Raw genomic sequence first — 14,831 nt, 5'->3', positions numbered from 1 at the left:
ATTTTTCTCATCTAGAAAACACCCAGATATATTTTGTGATAAAATCTGAGCCTTGATTGAGTTCCCAAATTTCATGTTCTGATTAAATGACCCTATTAGAAAGAAAACAACCTGCCACTTTCAGATGAGGATGTTATCTTCATATCAAAAATTTTCCTCTTCTGTGTGAAAAGGAAGAAATGTGTGCCAACTGCTGCTTATGGGCAACAATTTTTGCTGTTGTCATTTAATCACTTCCACTGACAATACTAGTTTCAGAAGTACAGTTCTTACCCTTCCAAACATAGAATTTCAATGTTCCAGTGGATTCAATACAACCTTTGCCTAAAAGCTGAAGCATACACATATCTGTCACAATAGCCTGGATGACACTGTAAAAGTTTTGTAGTTCCACTGCATAAAATGTCATTTAATGTCTTGTTTCGTAAATTATTTTTTCAGCATTATTCAGAAAAGGTGGAACCTCTCTAAACAGCCTTTTCAATGGCAACATTTTAATACCCTTTATCTTAGTAGCAGAGGTAGCTACAAAGGCATTTGTTAGCAGCATCCATCTAGTAAGGGCTCTTGATTTTATTTGATCTTTTACTGTCTGGGGCTTTCACAAGATTCTCTGCCATTCCTGTCATCAGAAAACTCAATATTTGTAAATTTTACTGTCATTTTCTAGTTTAATTCCCTTTTGAAAATCTGTGTCAAATGTCATTTAGCTACAATGCCTACCATTACTATGTACGTGCCCCAGAGCAAGGAGCATTGCCTTACTTCCCAAAATAGGTGGTTCTACTCAGCAGAAGAGCTGAAAAAAAGCAAGCTTCATTCTTCTACAGAAAAGTTTCCTCTGCCTGCAAACTAGTACAGACACCAAGAGAAATTGTGTGCAAGAAGGTAAAAAAATACATTTCTAAAGCACAACACTGAAAACATTTCACCATGCAAATCCCACTGGACTTTGAGCCACTTTGCAATGCTTTTGGCACGCACTTGCAGAATCATGATTTCAGATGATTAATACAGAAAACTGAAGATGTGATCAAAGCTTAGTAAAATCACCAGAGTCTTTTTCAAAAACTGACAGCAGTCTAAATTACCTAATTTATTAGAGAACAGAATTAAAAGAAAAAAGCCTTATATTTTTGAGTAATTGTTTTCATCTTCTGGTCCTTCAAACAACTTACTTTACAAATGCTTGAGGATCACAAGAGATCTTTTAACCAAAGCAGACAATGCTGTGATACAGCAACACAGTTCTAACTTACCCCTTTTTTCACTAGGTCACCACTGCTGGGTTTTCCCACTGTGATATTGGATGTGTTCCCAATAGGCTTTTCAGCAGGAAGTGGAGGAGGGCTATGTGGGTTGTCATTTAAAGCTGTAAAAAACAAACAAAAAATCCCAAATGAAAGTCTAATTAATACCCTCTTCATGTGGATCAACAATAGATAAAGGAATCCACTTTTGTTTGGGACATTTTTTGTGTGAATACAACTTCCCTCCTCAAAGCTGGAGCAGCCAAAGGGAACCACTTAAAGAGCAGTGAAGGGAAAAGGGACATGAGAGGAACATCCTAACTCTAAGGCTGAATTCAGGAGTACTTCCCATCCTGCAAAATGGATCTTCACTTTAATCTAAAGACACCGGCAAGTCATTTCAGAGTTTCAGCTGCAATATTTGGTGATATAATATTAGATGAGTAGAAGAGTTTCTACCCCTTGGAATGTCAGATTCATTACTGGATACCCTGAAACGCCATCACCACATTTCTAAACTGGATCACTTTTTTTTTTCAGCTGTCAGCTCCTGGAATATCCTTCAGGCTGGAAAACAGCTGAGGGTTATTTCAAGCAACCCTGAAAGATCAGGAGACTTGGATGGAAGAATCTCCAGAAAGGTAAAGGCAAGAAAATAAATTATTGCCTGCTACAAAATTCAGGATGACAGAAAACAGAGATGGAAGTTGCCAGGTAGTCTTTGATGAGAAAAGCAAGTTTAGGCATGCAAGAGGAAACACTACAGATCTTACTAGGGAAGAGTGATGATGTCCTCATGCTCAATAAAGAATAGAAAACCCTTCTAAATATATGACATTTGCTTTCAGTGTCTCTGCCATTGAAACTTGGGAAGTACTTGGACAGGTTTTACCAGCATATTTACCAAACATTTTGTCTTTATATATTGGAACCATGTCATCTATTTTACAATCTGTTTGTATAATAAGAAAATTAATTTCATACAAAGAACTACAGACACTTAAGCTCTTCTGATTTCCAGCTAAACTTGGAGTTACCTAAAAACATGTGTAGACAGCCTGGACATTAATAGACTAATGACAAAAAAATAGGAGGAGAGATGCTATTCAAAACAAAACAGTGGCTCATTTCACGAAAATTACTCTCAACAAAGAAACAACACATAGGAGCAGTGTTGTTTATTTTCAACACCTTTGTGGCATTACTATTATGTAAAACACTGCTGTGATGTTTAAAAATGGGTCAGTTCAGTTCAATGGATCAGTTCAATTCTTAGGAGAAGCTCACAGTTACTGTGTTGGCAGAGACCAGGCATGGGGAAAAAAGTTCATCACTTTTCTAAGGTACTGCAATGGATGAAAAGTAAAACCAATACCTGGCACTAATGCCAAAAGAAATCTTTTTTTACCATATCTTACTGATAAAAAAGCATAAAATATTTATTTACCAATTCCAATCCTGCTATATACACAGACAGCCAAATTTCCTCTCTTACTCTTTTTAAGATCAGAATTAATGGAACTAGAAGAACAAAAAAAAAAAATCCCCAAGAACTCGAAGTCAGGTGTTATTTTCAGTGATTTCTAAGTGAAATAACTGCAGTGGAACTTGGATGTTTCCTTTCTAACCACATCTCAACAAAAATGCTAGTCCTAATTGAAAACTTCACTGGAGTTCAAATTCTTAAGCAGTTCTGCCCCCTTTTTGGTAGTGCTGGGTGGGCAAGTTTTGGAGGGTTTTAAAAATTTGTGTTATTTTGTTTGTTCACTGGGGCTTTTCAGTTTTTCCTGGTTCCTAACAGAATTTATCTCCTCAATAAACAAGATGGCAAAATATGGCAATCTCCTGTACTGAGATTATGTGGCCCCTTAACAATGTAAACCCTACTATATCAATTTTTACTTTGGCCCAGTTGTACTGTTCTCCTCTTTTAACTTTTAACAGGTTACATTTCTGCAGCAGCTCCTTTTTGACAAAAGGCTACTCTGTTTTCTTGGAATATGCTTCTGTTCCTCCCTACCCCATTAATCTTCCAACTACTGATTCCCATAAGGCAGGCAGTCCTTCACAACCTCCTGCTGTTTGCGGCTAAGTACAGGACCGGCAGCCCTTTGTGGAAATTTCAATTACCACTAGAGAGCAGCAAGAGCTCAGTTATCTCTAAGTTCAAAGGGTATCCATCTCGAAAAAAAAGGAAAAAGAAAAAAATGTCAGGTAGTTGGTTGGCTTTTTGTTTAATTTTAGTTTTAATTGTAATTAAAATTTCCTTTATAGAGAAGAATTATGTCATAGTTTCTTTACAGACATATTCTTCCAAGTGAAAAAACTTTTCTTTTTAATCAGGTATTAACAGAAAGACTTTTCCTCACAGCTTTATCTCCAGTCTTATCTGCATTTTAAAATAATTTCCACTGCATTTCTTACACATGCAGGGGAAAAGAAAATTGAGTATTTTAACAGTGGGTTGGTGACAGGGGGAGATGGGAAATAATGAGTGAAACTACTATTGAGAAATACCACCTGGCCATACAATTACCACGAGTTGACTGTACACCTATTAAATGTGGCAAAACATGATTTTGAAACATGAGTTTTAAGAGCTATCTTTTGACATTTTTCTCTAAGCTCTGAGGATCAAAGATAAGGCCAAACAGAATTCTGCAAGTACACACTTCAGCATACAAAGACCAACAAAAAGACCTTGTGGCTCATTGATAAATTTCCACTCTGAGACGCTGTCAGTGTCATTTGTAAAGCTGCAAAAGATTAGAGGTGGCAGGCTTTAGGAATACAGTGACTCTCAGAAAACTACAGTCAGGACCCTGATGCAAAATTGAACACATAAGGCTTTTGCATCCTGATTCTCACATGCCTCTTTTTATTCCCTTAAACTGCTATCCTAAACATTCTTGCTTAAATGGCCACAGATTTCAAAACTAGCAAGGATCAAAGGAACTTTTTGATTTAAATGATGAAAACTATGCTAAACATCCCAACCAAGTTGTATTTGAAGGAAAGTTTAATGTACCAATGTTTTTCTTTTGACAAGGAAGCTTGGGAGCAGCACTAAACCTCAGCTAAGGTCAGCACCAAAGTCAGTTAGGCCAAAGGTTCAGCTCCAGAACATGGTTTAGCAGACAAAACAAGGTTGCTTCTGCTGCAGGGGTCTCCTCCAAGTCTTCCTTCCCAGCCTGTAGATCTGCCCCTTACATACAGTTTCACCTCTGATGTGCATTAGCTCCATCAGGTTTGAGACATCAGATCCAAGGGAGGGAGCCCAGTGAGGCAGGAGGGAGAGTGGAACACTTGCCTACTTCTGCCTCCCACCACAGCCCTCAGGCTGGCTCCTCTGACTTGTCAAACCATGCCATGGGATTCCTCTGGCAGCTGATATTAGCTACAAAACAGCAAATCACTTAAGCCCCAGTTGAAATGGTTTTCTAACACATTTCTCAGACATTTGGGAGAAGAACTTACGTTTCCCAGGTTTAGCTGGGATTCGGATTACAGTGGGTTTCCGAGCCAAAGCTGGCTGAGCCGTCTGTTCCTTGGCAGGTTCACTTTTGGTAAGGAACTGAAACGGATCTAGAAGGAGAAAAAAACCTCAACATCTTTAATACTTATTTGTTGAACACAAATCTTACCAAATATTGCTTTCATTATTAAGGGAACTTATATTTCACACTCAATACAGTAATAAAAAAAGATAGATCAGGCTGATGCAGCTAGCATACCCAGCTCTTGGTAAGTAACAGCTCTTCTCTGTACATCTACTTTCATAGCTGACTTAACAGAAACATGCTCCAGATACCTTCTGGAATTATATGAGCCACTGGACAAGTGGAACTGCATTGCTTGGTAAAAGGGACCTGAAATCAGAATGGCTTTAGGGAAATGTTTTCAAAGCACCTGATCTAATGCACTGACATAGCTGTGAAAACATTCACTGAAAAGTTTTAATCAATAAAATCTTGTCAAAGCTAAACCATCAGCACTGCAGCAGATAAAATACCTACTGAAACATACAAAACATTTAAATACTACTGATTACAACACGTCCTTGCTGTAGAACAACTAATTCTTCTGAAGATTCTGCATAATTTTGTTGATTATAAACCAGTTCCCATGGAGGGAACTGGTTCACACCAAGGAGAGTTGTGCCTGAGCTCTGCCCCTGCCTATATCACTCATTCCTCTACAAGCCTGCCCAAACATTCCAGTGGTAAGACACAAGCAATGTTTCTCATGTTTCATTACCTTAAACACCGGTCTCTTACTAACAGGCACAGGAACATAGGTGCATGTAGAAGGCAGCTCTAAAAATACTAGTACATAAATAAAGACCAAATTACTGTGTTCTTTCTCAAGTACACCTTCATGTCAAAGAGCAATACTTCTTTCTTCTTAACAACTGCTACTTCTTTGTCTGACATTATCAAATTCTGCAGTAAAATGGCAATGCTTAACAGTATCATAAAAGTGTAGAGTAGAAACTGTAGAAGGACTCTAGGTGATAAATCTGACACATATTCATAGCCACAACAACTGAGTCTGATCTCTCCTGCTGGCCTTTTCAGACGTGTAGCTCAATGAGATGCTATTTATGGAGTGTCATAGTCCAAGAGAAGAAATATGCAGGGCATCTCTTTGAATTCCTCACGACTTTAATAAAAGCATACCCTTTCCCAAAACTGCTGCCATACTTCCTGATAAAGTTGGAAAAATCTGTGTTTGATAAAATTTTATCTTCAACACTTAGAAAAAAATGTTATGTCATATGAAGTCATGATTCCTTATAGACAATTTTGAACAATACAATCCAATCCAAGCAAGACACTACATACCTGTGCCTGGCAATTCATGTAAGATGTAAGAAATGCAATATTTATTTAAGAACAACCTCATGCCCTCCCACATGCACACCACTCAGTGGCCACAGCTCCTGCTTGCCAGTGCATCTGCCATCAGCCCCCTCTGGCAGTGCCCCCAGCTCCTGCTGCCAGTGTGCAGCTGTCACAACAGCAGGGACAACATGCCACAGGGCCCATGCATGCTCACCCTGCTCAGATGCCCACCTCCCACCAGCCCCTTGCTTAAGGCTTTCTTCACAGGCAGATCCACCCCACGTGGCTGTGCTGTGTGGATTTGTGCCATGGCCTCTCTTAAAGCCAACCTGCCTACAGGTTCCCCAGAAACCCTCCCAGCTGCCTTCAGATCTCATTTTAATCAGGAATCAAGCAAATCAATTCCTTCTGTCAGGATGCTTGTACAAAAGCTGGGAGCGTACACTTCAGGTACAAAGGATCATGGCAGGTCAGCAATTTGTCTACAGATAAAGGTATACAGGCTACAGTTAAAAATAAATTCTGTTACCATCTAGACAAAAGATGGCTCCATCACATTGTGCCCAAAGATTTCCACTGCATCTGGAAATTAGGTACGGACAACCCACAATGCTTTAGAATGTAAGGGTGAAATAACATTTTGTTCAAGTTATGGATTAGCATATGAGGGTAGAGGGTTTAGCTCTCTTCAGTGAAAACTGCATCACAGCAAGAGTTTTTGTAGAGGACTTGAAAACACAGACCACAAGTGGGGTAGAAGCATTCTGGAAGTACAGTCACTACAAGGAATCAAAATCCCACCACTGCAGCAAGCCTGCAATATTCTTTTACTATTTTATACCTCCATCTGCTAGCTACAATGCAAACACTTGAATTGCATTAAAAAATCCTGAAGATTTATCAAACCTTAATTTTCATGCTGGTGTTTAGAGTGACTTTAAGTGCAGCTGAAAAAGAACCCCAAACCCTTAAACTGGGCTTTGTTCTCTTTCAGTTACCTGGCAACTCTACATCAGACTTGAGGAGTGACCCTGGGGAGGCAGCAAGGCCCCAAAGCTGCCTTTGCCTGAAGGGAAGCTGGAGACACAGGATGAGCAGAGGAAAGGTGAGCAGGGCTAAGTCATGGGCTCCTTGACACAGCATGACCATAAGGAACACACTGGCACACAGAGCACCTCTCAGGGTAAGGTTCTGCAAAGGTGAAGGAAGTTCTGCATGAAAAATGAGGAAACCATTTTCCAAAGCCTCCATCTTATGAAAATATAGACACTGAGAGACCGAGTGGAAATGCTCCAAATATCTCAAACCATCGAAGTTCTGTAAATTTAAAGAAGATTTAAAATTGTAAAAAATTGCTGTTTGTCAGCTGTTAATCACTGCTATGCATAGAAACAGTTTTCTTGACCATTCAGCAGTTGGCAGAGGTCTCTACATCAATACATCTGACAATTTCTAAGTCTGAGAAAAGCAATTTCTAAGGCTGAGAAAAGCATTTGATGAACGTTAGTTTTCCACTCATTATCTTATGTTCAATTATACTGTTGTCACCTCATAATTAGTTTAAAACTCATTACCTTGTTTGTGTTATTCCATTCCCTAGTGCTGGGCTTGCAGCAGAAATTGGCTGAGAAAATGACTGTGCTGCTTTGTGCAATGGGACTGACAACATATCAAATTTTTATGTTGTTTAACAACAATTGGGCATCATTTGAGCATAATTCACGGAGGTGTGAAAACAGAATTGTTAATGTACTCATTTAAAGCTTCTCAGCTCAAGGAAATTAATCTGCAAGTAATTTTTCATAAGACATATCAACAGACTTCTATTGATTTTTTTATTAAAGTTTTACAACAGCGCTTAAAATCTGTGGCTTCCTTTGTTTCATCTTTCTAGAGCTTCTGTTTCAAAGGGTTATGTGATAACATGTATTACTGTGCTTGTTGGAAGGAAAGGCAAATGCAAGCTGTGTATTCTAATAATCCATACATAATCTCCTTTCTGTCAATTTTGGAGAAACAACCATTTACCTCCCATTCACGTACACCACCCTTGTTTAAAATTAAAAATGAGGTTACAGAAGAAGCAGTAGATTTTGCCCATGCAAGAAGGATAGATGGGTACCTTCTTGAAATATTTACTGATAGTCTTTAAGTGAGAGGTAGTAAGATGGGAATAGATACCTCAGTAGCAATAAGGGGAATCTCCAAACAAATAGTAAGTGGAAGGCTAAAAGCCCAGATAGTACAATCTGCTGTGAAGATGCTCAGTCCTGCAAGAAGTACTCAGTACATGAGAACAATGAAGTTCGAAGGTGTGGATGCTGATATTACACGTGCTAGTACAGAAGTATGCAACTGTGTCCACTTTCAAGGTTTAATTTAAAAACCTAAATCAGCTGTTAAAGGCAAAACTCCCACATTCCCTTCACACAGAACAGCATTGTCACCAGAGTCTTCCAGGAACAGAGAAGAGGAACAGACCTCATCAACAACTGGTTTTATTAAAACCAAGCCCTGTGAAAGCACTCTGGTGTTTATGGAAGCATAATCAACCCACACTTGGGGGAAGATTCTCAACAACAGGCCCCTCCTAGTAATACAGCCAGAGAGTCAAAGGAAACCTGACAGGTAACACCTCAAAAAATAGGGCTCATGCTCAAGAAACACTGTGAAATGCCAGAAGTCTGATGTTCACTCAGACATTTTAAATCTCAACCTATTTACAACAACGGAGAGATGTATTAGACAGGTATGGAATCTACATTCCAGCATCAGTGATTTTACCAATCTGCTTTCCACAGTATTTTTCATCAAGAAAATTAACAGTTCACTGTTTTCAGAAATAGATTTCTGACACAAAGAGAATAATATGGACTACACCACCTTTCACAAAATATGCAATTTGCAGCTCCCTCTGCACGGAACATTGTCATGATCAGGCCATGACTGCAACTTTTAAGAGAAAGGAAAATTAAAAATAAAAAAAAAAAAAAAGAAAAAAAGAGAGAGACAATGGGATGCATGTTCTTTCAGCATCTGATCTGTGCACAACCTGAAAGTAAGCTCAGGTGACACTCAGGCTTCTTGGTGTTCTCTCAATGCTAGAAGACTGGACCAGCTTACTCAAACAACAGGAATGCAGCATCATTTGGGAGGAGACTTAGTATGCTTCAGACTTAAAACTGGAGGAGATGCAAGCAAATCTGCTTTGCAGAAAGAGCCTAGCCATCAGTGTGACAAAACTGCACAAACTATACAGTTTTGTATTCCCTGTAAAGTATATAGTTTTGTATTCTCTGTACAGAAAAAATTTGCCAAGACATGCCACAGAAGATTTGACTTAAATGTACTTGCTGAAAATGCAAACTGTCCTTAACTGAGCACTGAAATCTCATCCATGTAGTAAGAAAGCTGGAGAGCAGATAAAATCTACCACTAGAATAGCAAAACTTCTTGGACATTTTGTAACATTTAATGGCAATAAAAGCATTCATGGGGTAGAAAATGACACACTTGTACCTACAGAGAGATAGAGATGGACCTTTTCTGAGCTTTTTCTCTCTGGAAGTGAGAGGGGGAATGCCCATACTTTACACCTGTATGTATCTAAAAGTGTCACCATTTGGTTCATTGTTCATCTGTACTAGTAAAGGTGATGGGAATTACACTGCCTTTGGCACAAAACTACTGTGCATACCAGCACGAGCTATTATGGGAGAGTTGGGAGGCTACTCCTCTCTCACAGATCCAGTTTGCTAGTCAATGTAAGACTAGCATAGTTGACTGCAAGAGCCTTCAGGAGGTCTCTGATCAAACCTCCTGCCCAGAACAGGTCAGCTGTGAGGGCATGTTGCTAGAAACTGGTTGTGTAACCTGGTCTGACTTCAAAAATCAGATGCCAGAGGGTATTTGGACATACAATGGGTGACCAAGAAAATATACCCCCAAATTGCCCTGAAGATTAAGAAACACAGCCTTGTCCATTCTTGCCAGGTAAATAAAGGATTTTCTATTGCCAAGAGATTGAAGTGCCCCAAAACAGGCAAGCTGGAACTTTCCAAAGCAGGTAATGGAAAGCAGTCAGATGTACAAAATATATTTTTTTAACTGAAAATGTGAAGGACAAGGTAATTTATAATGTTGTTTAAAATATCTATCTACTCTCTTGCAAGAACCTCACATGCTTTCAGCAAAAAAAGGGGCTTTTTAAAAAACATTTTCTTTTAAATAAGCACTTTGTTGTTCTTTGACAAACTTTGTGAACAAAGGATATCTGCATTTTAAATACTGTAAAATAAACAGATTTAATTATCAGAGAAGACAGATATTATTAAGAACATTATTACTTGTGTGTTACTTCACAGTATCTATAGACCTGGAACTCAAACCAAATTAATTTGCATTTGACAACCTAAAGGGCTACTCATCTATTATGTAGCTATGATTTTAAAACCTTGTTTCCTGAGCCTATATATAAGGCCCTCTCCTGTGCCAACTTTCAAAGTCCTTGAAGGCTCCAATTTACGTCCACTAAGCAAGCATCTGTAGTGACTGAAGAGTTAATGGATGCTTCTTATCACTTTTCCTGGAGAATGTCAACCTTGCAGCAGAACAACAGGACACAGCACAGCCCCCAACAGCAGCATGTCCTCAGGTAAAACTGTTTTTACAGGGTTTTATGCCAAAGAGCAGATTAAAATGGATGAGACAGCTCATTCTTTTCTGGGGTGATAATTTGTCAGTAAGTAAAAAAGGAGACAGGTGTCTTGAAAATAACCACAATAAGAGTCATCAGAAACACTGCTGAACCCTAAGAGAAGCTGCATTATTTTGATGATATGTCTGGACTAATCTACCAGTTAGAAGCATTTCCTCATTTCCTTTTTTTTTTCTTTTTTTTCTTTTCCATCCTGAGGAAGCAATTAAAATCAAGCAGCTGGGCAATATCCCCACAGCAGAGAAATCTGGAGTTACTCAAGCAGCAGTTTTTCTGAATTGTCTATAATGCCACACAAGTGCCACCATTCATGCCACAGGAAGCAACAATACATATAAATGAATAGCAGCATTGCTTTAGTTGGATGTTTCTTCTCAGGAGAGACAGAAATGAACCTTTATACTATGATAAAGAAGTTAGACAGACAGATAAGACAATTAAGAAATGCAGTAGCCTCACTACTGTTGGACCTGAATGTAATGAAGATATCAAAATGAGAGCTGTCTCCTGCTGGCAAGGTAAGGCACTCTCTGAACTTCTTTTCAAAGCATCTGGTTTAAATTGAGTTCAGCTATGTCAGGCACAGAGCAATCAGTGAATTATATGCTGTTCCAGAGAGAAGGGAGAACAGAGAAGAGCTCCCCACATGTGAAAAGGAATAAAAACATTGCAGCAATATCACCTCCAAGTTTTAACTCAAATGTATGCTCTAAATGCTCCATAACCGGATCTTCTTTGTCCAAAACATACTCTCATAACTTTTAGCAAGCAGGTCCACTACATGCTTTGACATAGCAACTAATACAAGTTACAGGTAAAAATCATGAGTCTTCTGAAGCCGTGAAAGTTACACAGCTAAACTTGCACTAGAATTTAATTTCCAAGCCTTGTAAAAATGGTAAGTGAGAACTGAGCCCATCTGATACATTACCAAAACTTTTAACCACCAGGAACTGCATAAGTTTCTGTTATCAGCCATAAAAGAAATGCAGAAGTAACCCAGATGATCCAAAATACCACAACTATCATCACAGCATTAGAAACAAAAGGTGTGGAGTCCCAAACAGATGCCTTCACATTCTAAATGACTGACTTAAATAGAAGTAATTTCATTAGAACATAAATGGCTTTCAACATTAGCCTTTGAGTCCAAAAATATGGCACTTAAAACTGTTTTTGGTGATGACAAAATAGTTCTACAGATTTGTCATTCCCGACTTCTCCCTCCTAGCACTTCCCTTGGGCCAGCATCATGAGTTGGCTGCAAGATTCTGTCACAATTCCCCTCTGAATTTCGAAGCTTTCAAAGCTCCCACAGACTCCAAGTCTGAGTGGATGCTGAAAGCTTTAAAAGAAATCTTAGTATCCAGAATCTATTTGCACCAGAATGATTCCCCTCTTCATATAGGATAAAACTATTGATGTTTGGATAAGGGTAAACTCAAGTAACAGCTGTGCTGCTGGAGATGCTGTCAAACACTGACAAATCTCACAGGATTGCTTGAGGTAAACTTGAATCATTCAGCTAGTTTTGGTACTTGAACTACCAGTTAAACACTGACATTTAGACAGGTGAAACCAGAGTGGTTTGCTGCCAACACTGTTGATCTTAGCAGACACACAGTATTCAAATATCTTTCACCTGCTGTGGCAGTGTTAGCCTTCTATTACAGGAAGCTGATGTCTTACATCAGTCAACTAAACTGCTGTGAAGACTCTGAACTTTGTTTTGCCTGTTTGACCTTCTCATTCATATGCTCACTTCAACTTCTGCCTTCTGCACCCTCCTCATCATCACTGAACATTTCCCCTTCCTCCTTTCACAGCAGGAGCCAGCAGCAGAGGGATTGATCCCTGCAGTTCTGTTTACATTGGCCTAACACAGCTGTGTTGTTCCAGACAAAATGAAGCTCTGGTAACACTGCAATATGCAATGTAATGCTGCTCTCTGACAAACAAGATGTTGGTGCTTGGCTTCCAATGCCACTGCATAAAAGCTGCCTTCCTTTCCTAGGGTTGCCATAACAACAAGCACAGCACTGTCATTTTGCTAAGTAATGACAATGACAAATATCTAAGAAATGCAAAGGTCTGGGGAACTGGGAGCAAGATTAGAGCTTCTCTTCCTGCCTTCACAAAACATTTTACCATGGATTCATCTTGCAAATCCCTAAGCTGTTCCTATGGGAACATGAGAAATAGCCAGTGTTAGTGCTCTGTGCTGCCTCATTTTCAGAGAGCCAGTGTTGTTCTTGTGGATGCTCTATCAGGACACTGCAGAGTATTAGTTATCCAGGGTACAGGATATGATCTTGAGCTCAAAAATGCCAGCAAAAATCTGGAATCAGTCCTAATTTTGCAGTGTAATAAAGTGGTAATGCTGCCACACCTTTTTCTCTTTAGTGGACAAGAAGGGATTGCAAAGTAGATGACATTTTATTGAATGAATAAAATCACGAGCAGGTGACTTAAGAAGTAAGGAAACTATTCTATGAATAATTCCTTTGTTAGCCACAAGGACAGAAAGCATTTTCTTCTTAATTAAATGAAGAATAGCACCTAGGACACCAACCAGAAAGAGAAAGAACAACACTGTTATCACTTCATCATGCAAGCTGTTTTTCTCAGGTGATTTTCCTTTGTGATGACTCAACCTCTGATTTAATGGAAGAATTAATGTTTTATATTTTTTCTAGGTTGTGGGCAAGTCTGTCTTTTAATGTACATAGGTAAAACATTATTTTCCTTTTTATACATTTTCAAAATGTAAATATTCTCTTTTCTTGCCCACTACATAGAGCAGGTACATTTTCCTTCTATTAGCGACCTCAATTAATCAAAATAAAATGACTGAAACTACAAAAGTTTTACCCTAAATGGCATTTCCTCTAAAACCATCCACATGTACAGGGTCTATTCCATGACTCCAGCCTCCAGACACAATGATCATGCCTCTGTTCCCACCTAGACACCATCAGGCATACATTTCCTTGACATAAGTACAAAACACCTCTCCAGTCACCCTGTACTGCTGCCTCCTTTCAGTTTTGGTGACATTTTTGCCATGTTCCTGGAATCTATGAGCCCAAGAAAAAATGGATTTCTGTCCATGTTGAAATAATCACCTCTCCTGCAGGATCTTTTGTTGCCTCATTTTCATTGCTTACATAAGCTCTCCTGAGAACTGTATGCCTGTACATACCAATCTTAACAATTTAAAACTTTAAGGGAACTTTATACATCTGCCTTGGGGCTTTTATGACAATACAGAGGAGAAACAATAACAAATTGGAACTTCATCTGTCAATATAATTCACGAACTGTGAAGCAATTGCATTTGTTAATAATCATTAATATTGATTTGCCGTGACAACTACGCAGCATCTACACCTCTCTTTTGTGAAAGTTAAGATGATAAATGATGTGTGGTGGGTTAACCCTGGCTGGATGTCAGGTGCCCCCCAAAGCTACTCTATCACTCCACTCCTTCAATGAACAGGGAGAGAATATGTAACAAAATGCTCTTTGGATCAAGATAAGAGCAGGGAGAGATCACTCACTAGCTGCCATCATGGCAAAACAGATTTGACTTGGGGAAACATTACTTCACTTTATTATCAGTCAAATCAGAGAAGGGTAATGAGAAATAAATCCAAATCTTAACAACACCTACTCCCACCCCTCCCTTCTTTTCAGTCTCAGCTCCACTTGCAATTTTCTCACCTCCTCCCTGAAGCAGCACAGGGGGATGAAGACAGGGGCTGTGGTCAGTTCATCACACCTTGTCTCTGCCACTCCTTCCTCTTCAGGGGAGGACTTCAACACTCTTCCCCTACTTCAGCATGGGATCCTTCCCACCCTGTCAGACATGGGGGAAGCTTCTGGCAGCTTCTCAGAAAGCCACCCTGTAGCCCCCCAGAATCAAACTCTGGCCACGCAAACCTAATAGATGAGGCTAACAAAAAAAAATTTTAAGTCCTAGCCACTCCCTTAAACAAGCCTTTTGTATGACACACCCTC

At 39.2% G+C, this 14,831-nt stretch overlaps 1 protein-coding gene across 3 annotated transcripts in view; it reads right to left on the bottom strand.

Moving 5' to 3' along the window:
• Window positions 1–14,831, bottom strand: part of SH3D19 (SH3 domain containing 19) — an 81,624-nt gene that overhangs the window by 16,035 nt on the left and 50,758 nt on the right. For all 3 annotated transcript variants that reach the window (XM_054291880.1, XM_054291888.1, XM_054291897.1), the window contains exons 8-9: window positions 4,728–4,835; window positions 1,260–1,372 (exon numbers count right to left, since the gene is read on the bottom strand). In XM_054291880.1, the coding sequence (XP_054147855.1) occupies window positions 1,260–1,372; window positions 4,728–4,835 (221 nt within the window). The remainder of the gene's footprint in view (window positions 1–1,259; window positions 1,373–4,727; window positions 4,836–14,831) is intronic.

Source organism: Melozone crissalis, unplaced genomic scaffold, assembly GCF_028551555.1.
Source record: "Melozone crissalis strain CALT ecotype California unplaced genomic scaffold, PUWL_Pcris_2 ptg000006l_1, whole genome shotgun sequence".
Lineage (NCBI taxonomy): Eukaryota > Metazoa > Chordata > Aves > Passeriformes > Passerellidae > Melozone > Melozone crissalis.
The sequence above is the reverse complement of the archived record's forward strand: the minus strand, read 5'-3'. Positions and strand labels throughout refer to the sequence as shown.